Source organism: Solanum dulcamara, chromosome 11, assembly GCF_947179165.1.
Source record: "Solanum dulcamara chromosome 11, daSolDulc1.2, whole genome shotgun sequence".
NCBI classification, from domain to species: Eukaryota; Viridiplantae; Streptophyta; class Magnoliopsida; order Solanales; family Solanaceae; genus Solanum; species Solanum dulcamara.
In genome coordinates, this window is record NC_077247.1 from 51,574,496 (window position 1) to 51,599,582 (window position 25,087).

General features: G+C 34.8%; 2 protein-coding genes across 5 annotated transcripts; one reads left to right on the forward strand and one right to left on the reverse strand.

Annotated features, from left to right (window-relative positions):
- Positions 1-2,360: 2,360 nt before the first annotated feature.
- LOC129875235 (protein transport protein SEC24 A) lies at positions 2,361-14,710 on the forward strand. 4 transcript variants are annotated; one of them, XM_055950684.1, is made up of 14 exons: positions 2,361-2,595; positions 3,462-4,578; positions 4,683-4,821; positions 5,593-5,783; positions 6,208-6,315; positions 6,406-6,609; positions 6,757-6,988; positions 8,007-8,156; positions 8,237-8,393; positions 8,637-8,764; positions 8,862-9,184; positions 9,264-9,455; positions 12,990-13,228; positions 14,019-14,710. In XM_055950684.1, the coding sequence occupies exons 2-13, from the start codon at positions 3,481-3,483 to the stop codon at positions 13,221-13,223; spliced, it is 3,156 nt and encodes a 1,051-aa protein (XP_055806659.1). In that variant the 5' UTR covers positions 2,361-2,595; positions 3,462-3,480; the 3' UTR covers positions 13,224-13,228; positions 14,019-14,710. The 4 variants fall into 4 exon arrangements, with proteins under 4 accessions (XP_055806659.1, XP_055806660.1, XP_055806658.1 ...); XM_055950685.1 differs by having other exon boundaries at positions 14,191-14,710; XM_055950683.1 differs by having other exon boundaries at positions 14,194-14,710.
- Positions 14,711-16,080: 1,370 nt separating this feature from the next.
- On the reverse strand, positions 16,081-23,909 carry LOC129873135 (serine/threonine-protein phosphatase 7). Its single transcript, XM_055948163.1, has 5 exons — positions 23,192-23,909; positions 21,888-22,382; positions 19,510-19,656; positions 16,623-16,730; positions 16,081-16,477 (listed from the first exon to the last, which is right to left on the reverse strand). Exons 1-5 carry the CDS (start codon positions 23,750-23,752, stop codon positions 16,403-16,405), a joined length of 1,386 nt encoding a protein of 461 aa, XP_055804138.1. The 5' UTR covers positions 23,753-23,909; the 3' UTR covers positions 16,081-16,402.
- Positions 23,910-25,087: the final 1,178 nt, after the last annotated feature.

Here is a 25,087-nt window from a genome sequence, read left to right on the forward strand (position 1 = left end):
TGTATTGGATTAATTATTTTTTAAAATAATTTTGAGAGTCAAATTATGAAAAAGAATAAGTATCAATGTATTTTTAATATTAACATTTTTATAGAGAGAAAATTATTTTAAATATCTATTATAAAATAAAAAAATTATTTTGTTTTTATTTAATTAAAAAGTACACATTACAAATTTTTATTCAATATTATACATAGACAAATCAAATAAAATATAAATATTACTATAGTATTGAGATAATGATTTAAATATAATTAAAAAAATTAAGAGAGATAAATTAAATAATTATTCCACAAATTAAAACATAAAATAATAATATATAAAACGTAAAATAAATAAAAAAATTCATTATGTAAAAATGAAGAATAAATTTTTTTAACTTCTTCTCAACCAGGAAAAAATGTTTTGCTTCTATTTAGAAAGTCCTATACATGAGACTAATTGAATTAATGAGTTTCAAATAACAAGTAATTTAATTACTTAATGATATCAGTGGGAATGATGGTAACAAGTGAAGTTTGCACAAAAATATAATAAAATACAACATTTGTAATATTATTTTAAAAGTAAATACAAACACACCTTGAATATTTTAGAATTTCAACTTTATCACATAATGTAAGATTACTTTTCAATATATATTTTTTTTATGTCTAAACAAAAGATTGTGTACAAAAAATGTTCTAGTTAAAAGTTCGCCAATTTGCATCACGTATTACAATCAACATACTTTGTAATCTTAATCTCCACTACATGGATGATTTTTTTATTTTTAGTTTTAGTTTTTTACTCACTATTTGATATTCTCATTAAAGTTCAATTAAATTTAAATTCGCATATTACAAAATTTATTTTTTAAAATGACTTTTTCAATAAGATATTTTCATTTTCAAAATCTCGAACATATAATTATTTTTAATAATTATGTATTTTATTCATTGACTTGATTTTGTCATTAGAAACAAGTTGGAGAATTACTTGTGCATTTATAGATTGCATTATACTCATGGGAGGTAATTAATCTGATTAAATAAGGATATATGTTCTAAGATCCTCTTATTATTGAATGTAGATTGTTGGTTTAGGGATTGGGAATTCATTCATTATACATAATTATCGAGAGTAAAACAGGAGTGACAAACCTTGTCGCAAAGGTAGAAGCAAAATGAAATAACTGGTGATAGTTTAGGTAAGAAAATAAAATTATCGATGATAGTTCAAATAGAAAAATTAACTGGTGATAATTGAAATAAAAAAAACAACAACTGACAATTAAGATACTTACTAAAAATGATGGTTCAAACTTCTCAAATGTGTGTTCGACCATTAACATATGTTGGTGTGTATATCGGTCAATTCGCTTTGATTTTAGTATTATCGGATCATTTTATCAGTTTTCGATTTTTAAATATGCTAAATCGATAATCAAACCAATAAGATATTTGTTATCGATTTTTGATTTTTAAATATGCTAAATCGATAATCAAAACCAATAAGATATTTGTTATCGATTTTTGATTTTTAACGGTTTGATTTTTTATTTAACCAATAAGAAAATGCTTTCAAAATAAATATACGACTTCTCCAACAATTTTCAAAAAATTTGAACGCTATTGAAAAAGGTAAAAGAGTTTCTTAAGAAAAATATTCAAACGTTCATCAAATTTAACCCCAATTAGAATGAAATAATTTATTAATTTTTTACCAATAAAGTTGAATTTTTTTGAGAAACTGGGTGTGGAGAGAGGAGAAATTAGAAAAAGGAGAAGAGGATAAATAAAAAAAAGGGAGAAGAAAAGAAGTAAAAAAAGAAAAAACTCAAACTCACAAAACACGACCGTCGCCGTCGCCTAACCCTCGTCATTGCAACTTGAAAACCATAGCAACTGTCGTTCTTAATTCTTTAAGTTTTGAGTTTTGACTTTGTAAGCTTAAAGCAACAAAGCTTAAGGGTAAATATAGTGTGAATTATGAAATATTGTGAAGTGTGAATTGTATAGGTCACCGATAGTATGATATCTTGATTATATATTTATATTAATATTTTTTATTTGTTATATGTGTATGAGTAAATATTAAAATAGTAAATTATTATAATCTTAATGAGTTATCGATTTACCAAATAACCAATATTAAAAAATTAATACTGAATCGATAACCCAATATTTTTTCTTTAACTTAATAACTCAATAAAAATAAATTAATAATATTTTTTTTAATTCGATTTTCGCACACCTCTTTTGGGGAAAAAATTAGAGCGGGGCCAAAATGTAAATTGGGCAAAGCAGGGGAGGAGGATGTTAAAGATTACTGAAATCTCCCGGGGCAAAAGTGAAATCTCTCGTCTTCTGATTTCATCCTATTTTTTATTTTTGCCCTTGCAGTAAAATTATTTCTCGCATCGGAATTGGATCTTCACAGTTCTCGTGTAAAAGGAGAGGGAAACAATGACTTGTGTTATATGCCCAACTTTTAACTCCTCACACTCGCCTGCGATTTAACCCATCGCTTCGACCTCGCTGCGACTGATCGCTGATTCTCTCAACTCCGACTCCACTATTTGCCGGCGACGTCACCGGCTAGATCTCTAATCAGGTAATTTACACCTACACTCCAAATCGACAACTTCTATGCCAATTTCTCGTTGATTGTGCGATTTGGAACTGTTGTTTCGTCATCAAAGATTGGATTTCGTTTTTCTTGATTCAAGGAATTTGATAATGCGTTAATTTTGATCTTCTGAGATCAGATACTGAATTGTATTGTTGAGTGATTAGTTTGATTTGTATGTTGAGTTAAACCGAGTATGGATTTTGGCTACTTGCTCTAATTATTGGTGCTACTGTTAGTTTGATCCAAATAATGGATATGCACATCAACCTCAGAATTGAATGTTGCTCTAGATTGTACAATTGATTACACAGAATTTACCAATACTGCTCTTATTTAACTTTTTTGTCATTTATTATGATGGAATATAGATTGCTGGAACAACATTAATGCTAGGGATTAAAGGAAGTTATTGGAATAGAAGCTAACCTTGTTGAGATTTGGCTTCTATTGAGTGTTTCTCTACAAGTTTTAGCTACTAGAAACTAGATTCTCTGTGCTGTAGGCAACTAAAGAAAATGGAACTGAGCTATGCCCTTCTTATACGTCTCTTTCCCCTGTCTGTCATTTTCCCGAAATTCCTTATTTGCTGGGCAGACTCAGCAGACTGCACATTTATATAATGGAAAAGGCCTCTATTAAGTATTTATCTAATTCAATGGAGTTGCTTATCTTCTTCTTTGTCCGTATCTTTTTTTTTACATTCTTGGGTTGCTCTATTACTCTGCAAATATTTGTTTCCGTTCTATTTTGGCTGATGTGTAAGTCTTGCATTACTTTTTTTGTGCTTTAGTGTTGATTTTTGTGGTAATGACACGTCTTTTTGCTTGTGTTGGCTGATAATGCTTCAGGAAGCGGTCCTTTGTGACCATGGGCACTGAATACCCCAATAGGCCAAACTTTCCCTCTAGGCCTGCTTCTACACCTTTCGGTGTTCCGCAGAGTTCAACTCCTTTTCAATCATCTCGTCCAGTGGTTGGATCTGATGCTTCTGCTTTTCGTCCTGCTCCTCCTACTTCTTCTCCGACCATGTCGTCTCCTTCGTCATCTGGCCCCATGGTTGGACCAGGGATCTCTACTTTTAGACCGATGCCACCCGGTATGCCTAATGATGCAGGGAGGCCACCTCCAACATCAGCACCTCCATATGGGCCGACAGTCTCTGGCCCTTTTACACGTTTCCCAGCACCGCAGTTTCCTTCTACAGCTCAGGTACCACCTCCACGTACTTCAATGCCGGGGCAGCCTGTTGTAGCAGCCCCAGTTAGACCTGTTTCAGGTCCTTTCTCAACACCTCCTGTTGCCCATCATCCACAAATCCAACCTCCTACGGTTCCGATGGGATCTCCTCCTCAAGGTGCATACACACTGCAGCCTAATTCTAATGTTCATCAGGCTCCCATGCAGTCCCAGTTTTCTGCTGCCAGAGCAACCACACAGCCATCTTCTCCTCTAGGAGGTTCAGCTTATCCTGCTGCTAGACCTGGCTTTCAATCTGCTTTTCCTGGGTATATAAGTCAGCAGTCTTCAGGGTTTGCACGAGCGCCACCTAGACAATCAGTACCATTTCCTTCTCAGCCAGGTGGCTATATTCCACCAGTGCCAGCAGCTTCTAGCCCCTATCTTTCTCAACAAGGAGGGTTTGGAGCGCCACCAGCTGTAACATCTCAACGTCCAGGATCCATGCCTCCTACGTCGGCTATGCAGGGTTTGGTGGAAGACTTCAGTTCCTTTTCAATTGGATCTGTTCCAGGATCATTTGATTCTGGCCTTGACTCAAAGGTTCTACCGAGACCAATTGAAGTTGATCTTGAGCGTAACGTTTTGTCTGAGATGTATCCCATGAACTGTAATTCAAGATTTTTGAGGCTGACAACTAGCGGCATACCAAATTCTCAGTCTTTGGCTTCAAGGTGGCACTTATCTCTTGGAGCAGTTGTTTGTCCTCTCGCCGAGGCACCTGATGGGGTTTGTATTCATGACATAGTACTCTTTCATATTCTGTATAGTTACAGTTTTTAAGGCTTCATGTGAATCTCATTTGCTCTACGTGCAAAATCTACATCATACAGGAAGAAGTTCCTGTGGTTAATTTTGCCCCAACAGGTATCATCCGCTGTAGAAGGTGTCGCACTTACGTAAATCCTTATGTGACATTCACTGACAGTGGAAGAAAGTGGAGATGCAATATATGTGCATTGCTTAATGAAGGTAAAGTACTGTCACTACTGATATTGCTTCTGGTTTTGAGTTTTTGACTAGTATATCGTCAGAGCTCTCCTTTTGATTCTCCTTTTGATTTTAGTGCACTTTAATAGTTTCAGTAATGTGTAGCTAGAATAGTTGAATTCCTCCTTGAATATTCTGTTGCATTTTTGCACTGATTGACTTCCTAATATGTGGGTAGGATGGGAGGGGATTGCTAGAGGGAGGGAGGGAAGTGGGTTAATGTGCATGAAGCTGTCACCCTAATATGTACTTACAAGAATACATGCGTCCCGATTTAGAAACAACCTTAACCTTGATTAAGTAATTGATAGTAGGTCAGATGATTAGTGAGTAAATGCCTAAATAAAATGACCCCACTTAGCTTTAACACTGAACTGTGCTATCTTATTAATGAACAAAAACTTCTATATAGACCTCACTTTCTGCTCATTGCATCTTTAGCCGACTTTCTTCTACTCATTGCTCACCTTTCATTCAAATTGCTGCTAAGAGAACTTTGATACTCTATCATGCCCTCTTCGATTGTGACTGCTGAATAGCTATGCTGGTCTTAATGTGCCTACTATGGTTTCTTTTCATCACCATATATTTACTAATTCGCATTCAATCTCAGGTTCTCCCAGCTATGTTGTTGTGCTTTTTTTCATTTTTAAGTATCTTACAGATTCTCATTGCTAGCATTGCACATTGAGGATGTAGAATACTGTGTCCTTTTTTGAAATGCATGGGCTCATTTTTCCTCATTACGTCTAGTTCCTGGTGAATATTTCGCCCATTTGGATGCCAGTGGCAGAAGAGTCGACTTGGATCAAAGGCCTGAACTTACCAAAGGCAGCGTGGAGTTTATTGCTCCAGCTGAGTACATGGTCCGGCCTCCAATGCCTCCCCTGTACTTTTTTCTCATCGATGTATCTTTGACTGCTGTGAGAAGTGGAATGCTTGAGGTAAGAGATTTAATTATTGAGCTTTGCAGTTTTTATGTAACTTCAATAAAGGACACATCAATCCAAACTTTATCAATTATGGCCACTAATCCTTCTTACGTGCAAGTTGCCTAACTAGGAGATGGTTCTCTATTGGTCATTATTATGTGGCTTGTTGATGCAAGTCTTGCTGTTACCACCTTATATTGGAATGCTTCTGAGAAAGCATCCACCTAGATGAGCCTGAATGTTTGTATATATGAGCCTGAGAGGGTCTGTGTTCAAATTTTGTCATTTAATTTGATATTCATTCAAGTATCAATTGCCTGTCTAGTTAAACTTCTATTTGTGTTGGCTACTGGAGTAATTTTTTGTAGAATAATCTGTTAAATTGCAAGTTTATCTGGTATACCCTTTGTTAATCCCTTTTATAAATCTATATCAGGTTTTAGCACAAACAATCAAGAACAGTTTGGACAGCTTGCCTGGATTTCCGAGAACACAGATCGGGTTTATAACTTATGACAGTACAGTACACTTTTATAACATGAAGGCAAGTCAGCTGAGTAATGATTAATCTTATCACATAATATCAATATGCATTTACTGTTAAATAACCTAGGTTGTTTTCCTCTTGTAACAGTCGTCCTTGACTCAACCTCAAATGATGGTCATGTCAGATCTCGAAGATGTATTTGTTCCATTGCCAGATGATCTTCTTGTCAACTTGTCAGAATCAAGAACTGTGGTAGATGCATTTCTAGACAGCCTTCCTTCAATGTTTCAGGATAATGTGAATGTGGAATCAGCTTTTGGTCCAGCTCTTAAAACAGCCTTCATGGTTATGGTGCGCGACCTTCTTTCCATACTATTCACATGATTTTATGATGTTCAAGTTCTAGGTAGCACAGAAGTTTTTCCTTTCACATTATGTAAATTCACTTTTTTGCCTTCCGTTGATTCACACTGACTAATATTACTTCTCTGCTTCCAGAACCAACTTGGCGGTAAATTGCTGATCTTTCAAAGCAGTCTTCCATCACTTGGTGTTGGCCGCTTAAAACTGCGAGGAGACGATCTTCGTGTTTATGGAACTGATAAAGAGCATACATTGAGAGTACCTGAAGATCCTTTCTATAAACAGATGGCTGCTGATTTCACCAAGTATCAGATAGCAGTCAATGTATATGCTTTCAGTGACAAATATACTGACATAGCTACTATAGGTAATTGAACTCTAACGATAAAGGACTTCTACTCCACAAATTAAACTGTGTTTCATTTTTAAGCTGATGAATAGTCTGTTTTTTTTTAATATTCCTTTCGACAAGTCAAAGATTTCATTACTAAGCATCAAGTTGCTGTCAAAAGTTGACTCAGGCCAAGTTGTCTACTGGCATCTAAACAAGTTTCCAATTGTTAATACTGTATTTACTCTTTACACCAATTAACAAGTGAGACATGAAGGATCTTTTGATGCCTTTTATGTCATTGGAGCACACTGGAACATTCTTTCTTTCTTGCATTACATAAGCACCAAAAGTGATGTATTGGTGATGTTCCAGGCTGTCTTTCTCCCACTTTTTATCCTCTGTGATCTTCAGTCTAGCTCGTGGTTGCGTCCTCCATTTTCATTGTGTAACACCCTTGATCTATTATATAAGCTAGCTTGCAAGGGTCCACAATTGTGTTATCAACCTGCAATGCAACAATGGATAATTAGTATCTTCTCCAGATTCTCTGCACGTGCAACACTAACTCACTAATATCCTCCTCTTTCTCAAGTTGTCAGTTGATGAATATTTAGGTTAACACCAACAAATTCTTTTTCCATATGCCCAAAATTTTCTCACTGAATTCTATGGGCTCTTTTGATCTGTCAAACATAATCTTGTTTTATAAAGGGGCCTTGTGCAGAAGGCAATCAGGGAAGGCTAATTGAGTGACTTCTCTGAGGGATTATGATGTTCTTTCACTTTGAAGTTTGTTAGAAGTATAAGTAAAAGCAGAATTAGTAGAAATAAATCACATACAAAGGAACTGTGAAAAAGTGTGTCATGCTTTAAATTATTTGGTATACTGAAACCTTCCCTGTCCTCTGTATTGCCATAGTCAAGGTAGTTCAATTTATTTGACTGAAAGTTGCACATAATGGGAGTTCGCAATGTTGGTCACTGCAGTTATTAATGTCTAGGTACATCCTCATGAGATGTTGGTGTATAATTTTCTTTAATCATGTTGTAGGGACGCTGGCAAAGTATACAGGTGGTCAGGTATACTACTATCCAAATTTTCAAGCTTCTATTCACAAAGATAGATTGCGTCACGAGTTAGCCCGAGATCTTACAAGGGAGACTGCTTGGGAGTCTGTCATGCGCATAAGATGTGGAAAAGGTTATTTTTGAAATAAAGAGCAAGTTTGTGGAGTGTATGTTGGTAATGGTCACTAAGGTGTTCTTTTGTGGTGCTTTCAGGTGTTCGTTTTACAACTTATCATGGGAACTTCATGCTGAGATCCACTGATCTAATAGCACTTCCTGCTGTCGACTGTGATAAAGCATATGCAATGCAGTTATCCCTTGAAGAAACACTACTCACTTCCCAGACAATATTTTTCCAAATTGCTCTACTGTATCCTTTAGCATGAAATGTTTTAAGCTCAATTCACTTCATATATTTTTTTGAGTACTCCTGCACCAGATTCTTTTTAAATAGAAGTCCATGTGATGTCCATTCTGGATGAAAATTTCCCTCTTAGTATTTTATAGAAGCATTAACTTTCTACTTTTTAATTTTACTTTTCGATAATTGAAGAACTTTCCCATGATGAATGAGGAATAAGGTTTCCTGTAACACTTTCTTGACAATTAAAAGATACACTTCATCTTCTGGAGAAAGGCGCATTAGGGTACACACAGCAGCAGCACCTGTTGTTTCAGATTTAGGAGAAATGTATCGCCTGGCTGATACTGGTGCCATCATTTCTCTTTTTACTAGGCTTGGTAAATTTAGCTAAACTTTTCTTGTATTTTGGTCCTTTGACTGAGAATTTTGCTTTTAGTACTTCTAAGTTTCTTATACGTGAGTCTTGTCTTTCAGCCATTGAGAAAACTCTGACCTCTAAATTAGAAGAGGCTCGAAATTCTATTCAACTCAGGATTGTGAAAGCTCTTAGAGAATATCGAAATCTCCATGCTGTTCAGCACCGTGTGGCCGGAAGGATGATATATCCAGAATCTTTGAAGTACTTGCCATTATATGGATTAGCTTTATGCAAATCAACTGCCCTCCGTGGTGGATATGCTGATGCTCAGCTTGATGAACGATGCGCTGCTGGATATACCATGATGGCCTTGCCCGTTAAAAGATTGTTGAAGCTTCTATATCCTAATTTGATACGTATAGATGAATATCTGCTAAAAGTATGCATCTGACAGCCCTTCCACATTATTGCTGTTTTTTCTTAAAAGGTTCTAAAACCTACTATTTTTCTATTTCTAGAAACCATCTTCACCCGAGGAGTCTAAAGACCTCTTGAAAGAGGTTCCACTTACAGCAGAGAGCTTAGATCCCCAGGGTCTCTATCTCTATGATGATGGTTTCCGGTTTGTCATCTGGTTTGGTAGAATGCTTTCTCCTAATATGATCCAGAATTTGCTCGGAGAAAACTTTGCTGCTGACTTCTCTAAGGTGGTAAGATTTGTAGACCGCCATATCGTCATAATTCTATATTAGGCAGGTTCCATTTGTTACTGAATGGACCAAACAGTTAGCCATATGAAATTTGATTGTGCACTTTTAATGCCAACTACTTAGATACTTACTTTGGTTTGATTTAAATGGTAAAATCTGATTAGACTTCCGACAATGATTAATAGGAAGTAGGAAGCCAAGAACAACATTGTCATTTTATTTTTCAAAGTGGTTCCATGGAGCATATGTGGAAATTGTCACTATTTATAGATGTTGCTGATTAAAAGGATCTAAATCTCTACTCAACTTCACCTATACTCTCCTTTTTCTTTCTGGACAAGCTTCTTTCTTTCGATTTTACATAGGACCATAAGTTATCTGTTTCTTTACTGTTATTAGTCTTCTGTTTAATCTATGCAAACTAATTATTGTAGCATCATCCCACTGGCATTTGTATTTAGGGTTAGTTCCTTTTTGGTGAGCCAACACTGACCTTTAGGTAAGTGCTGGAAGCTACAGCTAGGAGTCCCCCCCCCCCCCTCCCCCCCCCTCTCCCGCCTTTTTTTTGGGTAGAAAATGCACGCAATCCTTTACTGGTCTCACTAGGTTATAGAAAAGTATCACCAATCCATCTTACTTATAATTTGTCATTTGTCTTCAATAGGTTCTATTCTTACCATCTTCTGGATTTTGTTTTCTTTATTCTACTTCTGCCCCTCTAGTTTCACACTGATTTATTGACATTTTCCTTATTACTGCACCATCCGAATCTGTGGAATCTATAACATTTCCCTAATTCCGTATCTCCTTGTTTTAGCCTGCATGTAAACAGAACTAGTTAAATGCAGTTGCTTTTGGTTTAGGCTTCTATATTTTTGCATGATGAAAAGCTCTTTAGTTCTCTGCTGGTGTGTTTAGCTCAAAATGTCATCATCTTAACTTCACTCCACTTTGATGACTAATGGAGCAGAGTAATGGAGGGACTTTGCAACTCAGGGATTGCAAATTATGTGAGGTTAATTTTGTGTGCCTTCTTTACTAGGTTAACAGGGTCATGCTTGAGATCCAGTCAAGATTCCCTTTTTATTGTTTTCCTAGATATACTTCAGAAGTATTTCCAATTGGCTTCATGTTCTGATTTGTGGGTAGCTTCAGAAATGCAGGGTAAAGTCCACAAGATAAAAACAATAATAGCATCAAAATAGTGAGAAAAACAAATACACTAAACAAGATACGGCAAGAACTACAGGGTACGACTAGTCCTACGACAACAGACACTAGACCTACACTTCACTGGCCGAAATTAAGTATGTTACTCTTATAAAGTTGTCAGATGACAAGATATGAAGGAAATACTTGGAGGATGGACAATTTAGTCCCGAATAATGATTTCGGCGCTTCTAAAGAGATAACTTCTCCTCTTTGGTTGCCTTGCAAATTTGAACTTAGTGAGTCAAGAAGCAGCTTTTTTTCTGAATCATAAAGATTCTTGTTGAAAGAGATCCTTGATGGCTATAGATCTTAAATCCTTGTTTGGGTAATTCACTTTTCATTTTAGAATAAGTTTGCTTACATATGATATAACGTCCACTGAGAATTGACGATGTGTTTGCCTATAGGGCCTTTCTTTGCTTATGGAAACCTTAAAACATGGGTGTATGGTCCTATCTGCCCAAGCTTTGGTGGGCAGAGATACCCGGAACTTGTGCTAGTGGGTGGAGGTAGCAGGTTCCCGGTGGAATTAATAGAGGTGTGTGCGATCTGACCCATACACACAGGGGTGGATGTAGGTGGTGTCCAGGGGATTCACCCGAACCCCCTTCGTTGAAAAATTATACACTATATATAAGGTCAATTTTTGATTTTATGAGTATATTTATTAAAATGAACCCCCTGAAAACAAGTGAGAAGTTTATCTTAGTGGATAAGGGGTTCAACAATTGCTCCCATGTCATGGGTTCAAATCCCACATACAACAAATGTTTTCTCTTTTTTTAATGAAAATGGGAAAGTCCCATAGTAAAGACTTAGTTGGGCTCAACTTTTTGGCTAAGATCTTCTTTTCATTTTTAATTATTTTTCTCTTTTATACCACTTCTTCTTTCTTTGTTTAAATTTATTAGACACATTCTTTTTATTTTTATTTTTTATTCTTCTTATATTTATTATTCATTTTATTTCAACGTAACTCTTTTTTATGTGTACTAACTTGAATAAACTCTAAAAAATGATGAATTATGTTAAAGTTGAATTTGAGATAGAAATATATATTTTTTAAAATAAGGTAAATTAAATGTAATTGAATGAAGAAACTTAAAAATCATCAATATCCTTTTAACAATATCAATTTAATAGAATTCATGGAATTTCTTTTTATTTTTTCAATTCTAGTTTAGAGAGATGGAAACTAAACTTATTTGATTTATTCGTCATTTGTCTTTTTTTACAAATGATGGCTAATCTATTTAATTGAATTATATGAACTTATAAAATTGACGATGCCATTTATTTATCTTTTGAATATGCATTATAATATTAATAACTCTATTCTTGCACACTTTTTAGAGAATCTTGACGATTTTCATAGTAACATATGATTGAAGGGATACTAATTTAATTAATTTTAAAAAAGTGCAAAATAAAGTAAAACATTACAAAATAAAAGTATAAAAAACACAAGAAATTTTTAAAATGCTCGATGGAGCAGGATAAAAGTAGGAAGAAATGCTTAATGTGGTATGATAAGATAAGTTAAATTTAGCAGGTTAAGGTAATTATTTTTCTTCCTCGTCTCTCTCCCTTTTTCATCCTTTAATTTTCATATGTTTTAGGAATTAACTTATGTAATTCAGCCGTTCCGCTAAAATTCTTTTTATCAACGTATCTTTGTTTTCTATATCTTTGATTAGTTTGGTGTTTACTTTTATGAACTAATGAAATATCTATGATTGCTTGTACAAAGAGCATGCCGAGGGGGCTACGCTCACCGCGCACTTGCATTACCACCCGAGCTTCTTCTTTATACTTTGAACCCCTTGAGCAAAAATCCTGGCTCTGCCACTGCATACACAACCTCCCTTCTTCTGAATCTAGGTTCCCCATTTGTTTTGTGCACAAATATAAAGTCATGAGTTGAAGTATTATTTGAACTGCGTGCCACTGGACATCGTGATTTCTCGGTTATCCCAAAAAAGGATTTGTTCTTTGGTGCAGCAATACTATTTTTATTAAAAGGTTGTGTTTCTTGCTCGCCCCCCCGCTCCACCCCCCTCGTCAAAAAAAGAAGGAAAAAGAAATATTCGAGAGTGCAGGAAATGAATTTGCCTGTTAGGATAGAGGACAACTTAGGCACAAAATGAGTTGAGACACAACTTATGGCAGTTAACTTGGAACAGGAGAACTAAATTTTGACTCAGCTGGTTTCTTTGCTGATTCATGGCCTTCACTGTGTTGATGTTTTGAGTCAGCTCTTGCAAATTTTCTGCTTGTCTTTCACTCTCTGATGTGATTTTTTTCTTTTTGATTGAGAACCAGGTTTCACTTCAAGAGCTAGATAGTGAAATGTCAAGAGGACTGATGGGTTTGCTTAAAAAGCAAAGGGAGAGTGACAGATCATACTATCAACTATGCCATCTTGTGAGGCAAGATGAACAGCCTAGAGAAGGCTTCTACTTGCTTGCAAATCTTATTGAGGACCCAGTTGGTGGTTCTATTGGGTATCAGGATTGGATTCTGCAAGTACACCGACAAGTCCAGCAAAATGCATAATTAAGGTAATGACAAGGATTGCTGGTCGTTCATACATAAAATGATTTAATGATGACAGATTGTCGGTTTTGTGTTAACATAAATCAACAAGTCAAATTATAAACCTGTCCTCTCTCTCCCTTGAGGGAGTGGAATAGGGAGATAGGTCAAAGAAGGGGATGAAAATTGCCAAAGCATTTGTGTGAAAGAAGCTCTGAAAGTGTGATAATCTTAAGTATCTAAAAGAAAGCTATGACACTAGTCCCTTCATCATAAGCTATTAACCTAATGATTTCAGCTTGGTCTATCATTTCAACTTTTTATTTACCTTATGTTTCATGAGCTCCACTCAGGATTTAATTGGTTTTGGTACTGGTTTCCTGATTGTGATCAATAATTCAATATTGTCATTTGCCATTTGCCATTTGCCATTTGCCATTTGCCAAGGATAGTCATAAAAGCAGCTTGCTTCATTTTTTGAATTTTCATTTTTCGATTTTAAATGCATCAAGGGGAGAATGTGAGTGGCTCCCAACCAAGTGAAGGTAATTTTCTTAGTGAAACAAATGTTTATGGCACATGCAGAGGCATATAGTATCATTTCTGACTAACATCTTGGGAATATCCACTTGTTAATAAAAGAAAAAGAAAACTGCCAAGATACCTTTTTCTCTGTCATGCATGGTTGCAATTTTACCAAATCAGGAAACATAATTTTCATTTTTGGTTTTCCTTTATCTCCCTTCATATCTCTTCATAGTTATAATTCTCTTGTGCTTGCATTATGATTGACTTCATCTTTTGGGTAATACCTAGGTGTTCCAAAAAAGAGTGAAGGCTGAATTTTTACTGCATCTCTAAAGGAAATTGAAACAGAATAACTGAAAGACTACCAGTGAAGAGAATGCCATCACCTAGGGATTTCTCCACTCTGAACCTAAAATGACAAGTTTTAGTCTTCTTGTTGATTGAACACTTACTATTTTAGCAGGGTTCCTGTCTGTTCAATGGTCTACCGAGTGCCGATTCCAGAAGAAGTTGGGACTTGTTGCCACCCGTAACTATGGATGGTTCATCCCAAATCGCAAAAGCTTCCATGGAAGAAATCTGCCATTAGTGTTAATTCACACATTGATTGTTGCGCTTACCTGATTTTCCATGTACACTAGTTGAAGAACTAATATTTTCTCCTCGTGTTGGGATCATTTCATACATCTGGACCAGCCATGCATTAAGATGTGGGAGGGATGGGAAGATTGTGCTCATCCGTGTGTGCTAGCGCTGCCCCATTTGCTTGGGGTGAACAACATGAAAGAAATGCTAATTGACTAGTATTTAATTTCACGTGTTGTTCTGGTTAGAGTGACTATCTTTTGGATCTTGTTATGGGGATTAGGGTATGCTTTTGAATGGGACTCATTTGCACTTTTTGTAGAGATCTTGTACATGCATTTGCTTTGCAATATCTGAATTTTTGCTGCCCGTAATAAATTTTTGTTGAGTTGAAATGTAGTGCTGATAATATAATCTCTCTTTTTTTCTACGGTTTTTACATTTTGGGATGGATCAACAAGAAGGGTGTCACCCTGTTATTTGGTTTGTAGATTTTTGGTGTTGTAGTTAAACAATCTAATCTGAACCAAAATAAATTGGTTGATTTGGGTTTCTCAGTTTTTTTCTTCTCGGATTTTGCAGTTTCATATACTGCATTTGGTTTTTCCTCTTCGGAATCTTGGGAAAATGTTAGTGTAAGAATATAACGTAAAGGAACCCTATCATTCAAACCCCCACCCCCTTTCTTTGTAACTTAATTTCAAATGTGAAATTCCTCTGCTTTTGATTCCTTGGGTAACTATTTTAGATTTATGTTTCAGAAGAAAGAGGGAAAACTATGAAAAGCTAGTTTATGCGTCAAAAGTATAGCAGTTTTTTTCATTTATCATCACTCAACAAATATATTTTGGTCAAGAGCTATAGTTTTGGTCTCATAGTAGCCTTCGTGTATACTTACCCTTGAGATATAAAAACCCTGGATAGGATCTTTATTTTTGTGTAACGGCATTGTAAATCTTTTCTACTTCTACTTATCTGTGCGTGATGTTTGAAAACACATGACAAATTAAGAATGGTGCAATTGCAAGTAAACCGATAAAAATAATGAAGGATATACATCCCAAAGTGTCAATTCGATTGCCTTCTTATTGTAATTCCGAAACATGATAACAGAATAAAGCACCCTCTTGACCGTAAATATTACTCTTTGTTTTTCGGGAATAACAAAACAACAGATTGCAATGTGAGTGGGATAATAAGATTATTCCTCCTCTTCTTCAAACATAAGAGGAGAGAACTTCTTGGAGATGAGAAGAAAAGACTAGTGCAAAAATGCTACAGATAAACCGGATATTAAAGCTAGCTTCATGCCTCATCCAAAACTACTAAGAGAACCCAGTATCTCTTAAGAACATAACAAAGTGAGCCTTAATACTAGTCTCATCCCCCATTGACAAACAGGTAGCTTAATTAACATGGACCAATCTGAAGAAAAACAGACCATATCCAGTACTTGAAGATTAGTCCTAAAAGATTTATTATTTTTAATTAATAAAAGAGAAGGAATTCAGAGTTATGCAGTATTATAGTTCAAGAAGTTACCAAGGAAAACTGATTACCCAGCCTAGTCATTCATTTTCTCCTAGCAATCTTATTCTCCATACATTTCCATCCGTTCATAGCGTGTGCCTATTTGATACTCAATTTCTTGAATAAACAATTAAGCATCTCAAAGAAAAAACGACAGACTATTCTCTCAGTACTAAACTTCTCAATCACTTGGATATAATACAAAGAAAGGCAGCCAATTGTTAGTCTAGAGAAGTCAAGTGATCATTCCAATTAAAGATAAACCTTCTCAAGAACATGTAGTATAAAGGTAAAGTCTTACATGGTTGCAAAGACAAGCAGCACTAAAGATATAAGTTGTACAAGAAGCAGTCGATCTAAATTTTGATACAAAAAAGGGTTGTACATCGGTAACTGCTCTGGAGTAGAAAACCATGATACATATCTCTATCACTCAAGGAATCTTGAAGGAAAAATTACTTCAGCTGTAATTTTACTCTTATCACCTCAAAAATAATATAGAAGCATGTACAATATTTTAAGCTTTGCAAATGTCACGCTGCTCATGAGAACTACCTTCATGTAGCCATAGACGCCAAGTCTAGTTCTTCATCAGAATCAATGCAATCTTCATAATCATAATACGGATTTACCTGTAACAATAATTTACTCAATGTTATTTATAGATTAAACAACCATGAACATGCAAGCAAATTCAAGCAAATTTACTCTTTATTAGCGAAAGAACACCCCATGAATTTCAATTCAAGATAAGTTGAAGCTTCAATTGTTCTATACCTTTGGTCTTGGAGTAATTGCTTCAAAACTACGATAAACGGGGATGTCAAAATTTGGAGGTTCCAAAATAATGTATGCTCCTTTATTTCGGTACCTGTCCTTTGTTGCCTGCAGTTAGAGAACAAACAGAAAGATAAGTTTCTATATTTCATACTGCAGATTCCAGGTATGGAAATGGCGCTAAAAATGTTTTAAACTTTTTGCATAAGTGTATACAAAATTGAACAAACATGATAAAACCTAATTTTTGATGAGAGCTAGTTATTCCTACAATATTGAAAAGGATCCATCACTAGGAAAAGCCTCTCGAAGCAATAGAACCAACAATTCTCAAAGTGGTTTGACAATTCTAACTAGCGCAGTTTCAGGCCTACATTGATTCATTAAGTAGAGTATAACACATGACTAGAAACCAGGCTTAATTCCCAACCTGAAAAAATTCCCATTAGGCTCCAGAAAGAAACTTCAAACACAAATCAAATCTATTTCGGTGGAACCTTAGGCTATAGTAATAATTGTAGCACATCCTTGGTACTCCTAGAAGTGACAAACTACAATTGGCTGTGTTAACACCAAAATTTGCACATGTACCAGGAGAAAAATGGGCCAAATCCAAAAAGCTTAGCAGGTATGTTATTGGAAAATCTGTTTATAATATGAGGAATGAAGCCCACAAACTACTTCCCGAAATAGGGAGAAAGTGACAGTTGACTATCAAGTCATGCAAGGCTTTTACCTTGCAACGGCCCGGTCAATTTACCATTTTCAACCTAGAGTAAATTAATGTTGGCTAAACGTGAGAAAATGCTGATTAGGCAACATGCAGAACAAACAAAAAGAGTAGACCACTCCGACAATATAAAGAGCATGCCTAGATTTTAGAGATAAAATTGAGATACATTAGGGCATCTCCAACTCACTCTCTATTTTACTCTCCAAATATAGAGAATCTCTATATTTGGAGAGTACAACTCCAACCCAATTCTTTGTTTTACTCTCTAAAAAAAAATGAATTCTTTCTCCTCAATATTATATTATTATTTCTATTTCATTTTTATTTTCTTATTTTATAATATAAATCCTTTCTTCTTTTATCAAATAATCACCCTATACTTCAGGTAATATATTATATTATTATTTCTATTTCATTTTTATTTTCTTATTTTATAATATAAATCATTTCTTCTTTTATCAAATAATCACCCTATACTTCAGGTAATATACATTTTGTTCTTTTCAAATTCTTCATTTAATATAAAATTAATTTTATTCTAAATTTCTAACTAACATAAATTGCAAGCAAATATTATATATTATACATATTAATGGACAATTCAAAAAAAAGTGAAATCATTGATGAAATACAATTACATATTAAATATTAGATCATCATGTTTAATTAACAAAAAAAATAACATATATATATATATATATATATATATATATATATTATATCATCGTAAATTTATTTCGTGTACTAAAATTTACTACCCCTATTTTATTTTGAACGAAGTTTTTTTTTAAAAAAAAGTAGAAAAATTATTAATTTGGAATGGAAGTAGTATACTTGTCAATATATTTTTAGATGTTATATTACATTAGAAAATAATTAGAAATATTGAAGACTTATTTAATGGTCTTATATAATATAAATAATATTAAAATAATTTTAAATTACATATTTAAAGTGACGACTTTTTTTAAATAAAAAAAAGTAGAAAAATTATTAATTCGGGATGAAAGTAGTATACTTGTCAATAATATATTTTTAGATGTTATATTACATTTAGAAAATAATTACAAATTGTAAACACATAATTAATGGTCTTGCATAATAGAAATAATATTAAAATAATGAAAAAGTAAAATAGAGAGTATGAATAGTAGTTCTCCAAATTTGGAGATTAACTCTCTATGAATGGAGAATAGAGAGTGATATGGAGGGGGGTTGGAGAGCCCATTCTCTATTTTACTCTCCAAATATAGAGAATAGAGAGTAAAATAGAGATGGGGTGGAGATGGTCTTAGAAAAACAGTCTTGGGCACATAACAGTTTGCCTCGAATGTACAAATAGAGCACTTCTGTACAAAAATGGATCCGTTCAATCAATAATAATAAATCAACTTATGGTCATTCACCTCAAGTTTTCATTACAACTATACAGATTTCATAGATATCTCCTTAAAATAATGCTAGACATACTTCAGATACTTTCAAGTCTTTTTCTTACAAAAATTCACAAGTTCACCACCTGACAATTTTGACTAGAACACTTATAAACAGCTTACGAACCCACAGCCAAGAAAAATAGTTTCCTTCTCAACATTAATTGTCTAAATTTCAATAGGAAATCATTCACTTACCAATCCCCAAATTTTCTAGCCAAAAGGCTGCATATGAAAGATAGAATTACTAAAGAGTGAAGTTCTTTATGCATGTTTGTTAAGTATTGGTTGCCAAAGTACAAATTCCTAACTCATTCTTACCCATTTCTACATCTGGCTGATGCAATCATTGAAAGCACACAGGCCACAACAATGGAAGATAAATTGCTCCTAATATACCATTAATAAGTTGTTTCAAAAAAAATAAAATATATATCTACACACACACACACATTAATACGCTCATTGGGCACATATTTCAGGAAAAGAAATTCTGAATCGGCAGATGCACTTACATAGTTTGTATCAACAGTTACATAGTGTAATTTTAAAGAAGCATTACACTCTACAAGACGTCTGAAAGTAAACACACCGGAGGTTTTCATAAAGGAAAGATGAACAGCATACTCAAGTAAAACAACAAAATACGAACTGACTGTGGACAAGTAGACAATGTAAGGTGAAAAAGTATGAAGATAGCGAATGGTAAAATTGAAGATACCTGGAATTGTGGATAGTCTGGGGCACTAAACACTGTAATCAATTTACCGGATTTGACATCATGATCTATGGTGTACCCTTTATCCATTCCTTTCATTTCCTCTCTCTTTTCCCTTGCATCTGGACCTTCATGTGACCTTATAATCAACTGAGGTTACAACAGTTAAAGACCAAAATGTTAGCAATTTTTTCGCAGATAAAAGTCACAGAGGAAGATGTCAAGGTTACACAAAATACAAGAACCTAAAGCTACACGAATAATGTAAACAAACATAAACAGGATAGATGCGAAATAAGAATAGTCCTGAACATGCAAATTATTACGTGAGAGGCCTATGTCTCGCAAAAACATCTTAAATCCTTTGCGTTTCTTCACTTCTTTTGTGGGTCTTTAGGTGGTTAAATGCTTTGTTCACAGATACCTCGAATTAAGATCTCACTCAACTTTTTTCTTTTCTTTTTCCAATTAAATGATTGGCCTTCAAGTACAAGTAAATTCATCTCCAAAGGTTGTTTAGTAATCTCTGGGAAATATTCTGGTTTTCCAGCTACACTGGATCCGCTATGTCATAAAGAGGAAAGAATTTCAGATATTAATGTGCACTACTATCTTAACGTACTAGTTTTTTAAGGAAACAACAACCAGGTCATTTTCTTACTTAAATGAGTACGGGTAATCACATGATTTTCTTAGATTCCCAGTATAGTTATGTCTAAACTCATGCACTTGTAATTGGTTAATACTACTAGTATTGAAACTAAATAGAGACCAATGCTCTCCTCAATAAAAACATGCTACAACCAGCCCCCTTCAGGTGAATAAACATGAAAAGACCTTTTTTTAATGAAGATGAAAAGACTTGTTTATTAACTTGAAAAGAGGTGCATCAACTCTTTGTATGTCCACTTTATTGACTACTAGATCCAAGAAGGGGAACTGATCCCAAAAGAATCTTTCTCCATGGTTACGAAATCAATTTGATGAACCAAGTCAATGATGAAACCAGACGAAAGGAAGGTGAGATGAGGGCCCTTCAAGTCCACTAACTAGGAGAGTGCACTGCACCATATTTTTTAAGAAAGTACAGCCTTGTCCATTATATGTGCGTAGGAAAGTCGAGCACGTGCAATAAATCTTATTCGATCTTGGAGTAGCTTTGATAGTTATGTGTATCCCTCTTGTGGACTCAAATTATGCAGATAATTAATTAGTTTCCATCTTAAAGTACATTGGATCATTTCCCTTGCAGCCTTGCCTGATAGTATAGTTTCAATGTTCATCTTCAAGGAGGAAATGGTGATGAAACGAACACAGAACTCCATGAGTATACAGATAAGGCAACAACCCAACATTTGAACTGTCATATGAGAAGAAAATTGATGGATTCAACTATTAATTGGTATCATTAATCGAAAATCATGTATTTTTGCAAGGTTCTCTACTTTTTTGTATACTTCGTGTATACGCGCGGGGGGGGGGGGCTTTTCTTAAGGAATTATATTACTTTATCACCAAAAAATATTAAAAGTTACAAGAAAGGTGTAATTGAATTGTTATGACTACGGTAAAATACATAAAAGTAAAAGTAGGTCCTAGTGAAAATTTGTACAAAAAAAAAGAGAGAGAAATATGAAGTAACTTAATTTGTGAGTCCCATTCTATCTTGATGTGCTGTCATGGATGGATGACTCAAAAACTGCAGGAACTATGGTGCTAAGAAATATGAAGTAACTTAATTTGTGAGTCCCATCCTATCTTGATGTGCTGTCATGGATGGATGACTCAAAAACTGCAGGAACTATGGTGCTAGCACAAAGGTTGGTTAACAATAAGTTTGGTTGCAGAAAAAATGAGAGAGAGTAAAGGAATAGAAAGTGGTTGGCTTGCCTTACTTAGGTCAGATATTAATTAGTTTGCACCTACTTGTCTAAAAGTTGGAAAAGTTGTCTAGTTGTATTACTTCCTTGTATATATGAGAGTAATAACCCTTATTCTTCCTCGAACCCCTCTTCTTACACCTCAATCAGACATAGTTTAAAATAGAAGCTATTGAAATCGAATCCAAGAACTACAAATTCAAAGATTATATTTTGACAAACGGTACGACCCTCTTAATAGAAGCTATTGAAATCTAATCCAAGAACTACAAACTCAAAGATTATATTCTGACAACTATTACATCCAATCACATCATTCACACCATAAAACCGTCAGAACAAGACATAATCTATTGTAGAATTTCATTCAAAAATGAATTAGAAAAATGTACTATAAGCTCTGATAAAAGACAACTTCAAAGTAATTTAGTAGTAGGGAAATGTCAATTACCAGAAGAAAAGAGCATACACAAAGAAAGGAATACAATTCAAGTAGTATACCTTTAAATTCAACTTCTTCAAAAAATCTTCTGTACAATCTGGACCCCATAAGAGACCAATTCCTCTTTCTTTATTCGGTGAAAGTCCAGGTTTCATTGATGGGTCTGACCACAAGACATCACCAGGTATCAAATTTGTTCCTTCCCAAGGCGGATCAAGAACAGATCTCCTAGCTTTTAATAATTCCTCCATAGAACCAAGAGATAAAGCAGTAACATCAGGATTCGAAACTATTTTACGGTTCTTCTTCCCTTTAGCTCTTTTAGCTGGAGTGACAGCAATACTGCGGAAAATACCTCCATGTGCAGTGTAGACACTATCACCAATAATGGAGGCAAGAGGAAGTCCTTCGAAGCATCCTAAACATTTCCTGTAGACATGTTTCCCACTGTCCGCATACTTTGCTAAAACTTCCTTTTCAAAACCATAAACAGAAGTACAGTACTTTGACTCGTGATTTCCACGAAGGAGAAACACCCTATTGGGCATAAAAATCTGAAAGAACATACAGTTCCATTGAATTTCCACAGATGCATTTGACTGATATGTAATAGAAAGCCATTTACATGAACCAGTTGAGTTCAAACTTCGAAGTTACAACACACATCAAATATCAAGTTGAAGTAAGGTGCTACAAGCTCACTATTGCTTGATGCATATTACCATATCCCAGCAAAACAAGGCATAAGAATGAACCATTATTACCAAGGGAAAAATTATAATTGATACAGCACTTAAGGAAGATGTAGGGTAATAAAGCTTAACCAAACTGAATTTGCCTATTCTACAGATTACCATGATATGAAGCCTGGTAGTTTAAAGTTTAGTATCACCATCCCATTTTGTTTCAGCAATTTGTTATCGTACACCCTCCAAATGTTCAATGACGTAGCCATTGACAAGTGAGAAAAATATTCATCTCTAGGAACAATACCTCCTCAAGCTTTACAAAAACCTAATTCTCCATCCTAAGTGACCACATAAAACTGATAATTATGATCAACAATTACGTTTGTCTGATATGAATTCCATAGACAAACAACGTAGAGTTGTTATCTTATCACCGGAACACAACTTGTGCTACATAGTAACAGTAAGATAACCAAGTAAGTAACTTCATCAAAAAGATAACCAAGTAAGTAACAACATAATTGATACTAAACATTACCAAAACTGAATTTCAAACCACATTACCCGAGTATTCCATAAAAAAACAGTTAAAAACTTCCTCTTCCCTTGTACATTAAGGCCACAAAAATAATCACAGGAAATAAAGAGTTCAAAATTTGTTAAAAAGATTTTACCTTCCAAGCCAGCAAGATAAGAAAGGTCTCAAGACCCCAAGCACCTCTATCAACATAGTCCCCGTTGAACACAAAGAACCGATCATCGGAGGGAAAACCCGCATCTCTCAACAAGAACAACACATCATGTAACTGGCCGTGCACGTCGCCAACAACAACAACCCTCGAATCCGGACCCAATCCCGACCCGCTATCGATATGCACACAATTGGGTTCTTTATGCAAGATTTTCGAACCCGTAAGAATAAGCCGATCAAAAACCGCTACCGGTAGCACCGATGGCAGTTCGGTCGGAGCAAGATTCTTTGATGACCAATCAAATGCTAGCATCAGGTTCGTAACCCAAGCTAGGGTTAAAGTCTCGTCTTCAGGCCATGAAATTGGGATCTCTGGATGAGGCTGAGGTGGTGAAGGAATTGGGGTCGACGGCGATGACGCTGAAGACGTCGATGCCACAGATACAGACGAGAAAAAGTCCTCATCGGAGGACGGCGGCGGAGGGGTTGCTGATGATACACTAGCGGCTGCGGCCGCGCCCGGTGGTTCTGATGCTGATAGCATTTCAAGTGGATACGTGATTTTTGTTGATTTTGTCTATTCTTTAATATATATTTTTTGTTTAAATTTATGTTGTTTTTTTTTTTAATCTTTTTCAGTTGATGAACTGAAACAAGAAGAGAAAAAGAAGTTTTGGTGACAGAGTATGTTCATGGGGAAACGAGATAGAGAAACCCAAATAGTAAATTAATTAATTAATTAATTGATATTTGTGTTGTGCTGTGTCATTGACAGCTCAGTTCACTGCTTCCTTTATTTGTTATATGTGGTCTGCAGTCGTGCAGCTCTCTAACTTACAAAAGGGGCAGTTTGAAGTTATTTCGGGATAATTAATAGGAATAATTATATTACAAGTTATAAAAAAAATGATTATTAAGTGTACATTTTTTCATATATAAAATGTATCATAATATATATTCTGTTAAAAAAAATTGAAACCACCTAGAATTGGATTATCAAACTTCAAATCTTTTGTTTACAATGAAAATAATGAGTCATTTGATAAACAAATACTTATTTGAAATAATAACCTTTAAATAATATGTCATTGTTGTAAAATAGACTAGATTAATAATTCAGAAGAAGAAAATTAGAACAAAATAGATTAAGAAAATAGGAGAAAGTAATGTTCGTATTTCTGTATCTTGTTTTTCTCTTGCCATGCCAAAACAAGGCTATATATAGCCTAGAAAAAGATTAGAAATTGGTGGGTTGCCCACTATCAGTGGGGCCCATGTATATTAAATAATCCATTAGTGGATATCCAATTTAACACACTATCTAAAACTCTCCCTTGGATGTCCACGTATAATATACCTCCATAAAATGTTTGGGATGTAAATTCTCCAGCATTATCAAGGCGAATGGCCTTAATTGGATAATCTCGGAATTGCGCTCTCAATCTTATTATTTGTGCTAACAATTTCGCAAACGCCAGATTGCGAGATGATAATAAGCACACATGAGACCATCTAGATGATGCATCTATTAGGACCATAAAATATCTAAACAATCCACTAGGTGGATGAATAGGTCCACATATATCTCCATGTATACGCTCTAAAAAGCCAGGAGATTCGATGCCAACCTTCAGGGTCGATGGTCTGGCAATTAATTTGCCTTGATAACAAGCAGCACATGAAAATTCATCATTTGTAAGAATCTTCTGGTTCTTTAACGGATGTCCAGTTGAATTTTCAAGAATTCGTCTCATCATTATTGATCCAGGATGACCTATTCGATCATGCCATAGCACAAATGTATTTGGATCAATAAACTTCTGGTTTACGATCATATTTGCTTCAATTGCACTAATTTTTGCATAATATAGGCCAGATG

What these genes read in the sequence shown, in the direction of transcription:
- LOC129873135 (XM_055948163.1), bottom strand. Translation starts at nt 23,752, where the DNA reads ATGCTATCAGCATCAGAACCACCGGGCGCGGCCGCAGCCGCTAGTGTA. An exon ending in TTATCTTGCTGGCTTGGAAG is followed by an intron (nt 22,383 to 23,191) that starts GTAAAATCTTTT and finishes ATGTTCTTTCAG; the next exon opens with ATTTTTATGCCCAATAGGGT. An exon ending in TGAAGAAGTTGAATTTAAAG is followed by an intron (nt 19,657 to 21,887) that starts GTATACTACTTG and finishes TTGTAACCTCAG; the next exon opens with TTGATTATAAGGTCACATGA.
- LOC129875235 (XM_055950684.1), top strand. Translation starts at nt 3,481, where the DNA reads ATGGGCACTGAATACCCCAATAGGCCAAACTTTCCCTCTAGGCCTGCT. An exon ending in TGAGAAGTGGAATGCTTGAG is followed by an intron (nt 5,784 to 6,207) that starts GTAAGAGATTTA and finishes AATCTATATCAG; the next exon opens with GTTTTAGCACAAACAATCAA. An exon ending in GCGCATAAGATGTGGAAAAG is followed by an intron (nt 8,157 to 8,236) that starts GTTATTTTTGAA and finishes TGGTGCTTTCAG; the next exon opens with GTGTTCGTTTTACAACTTAT.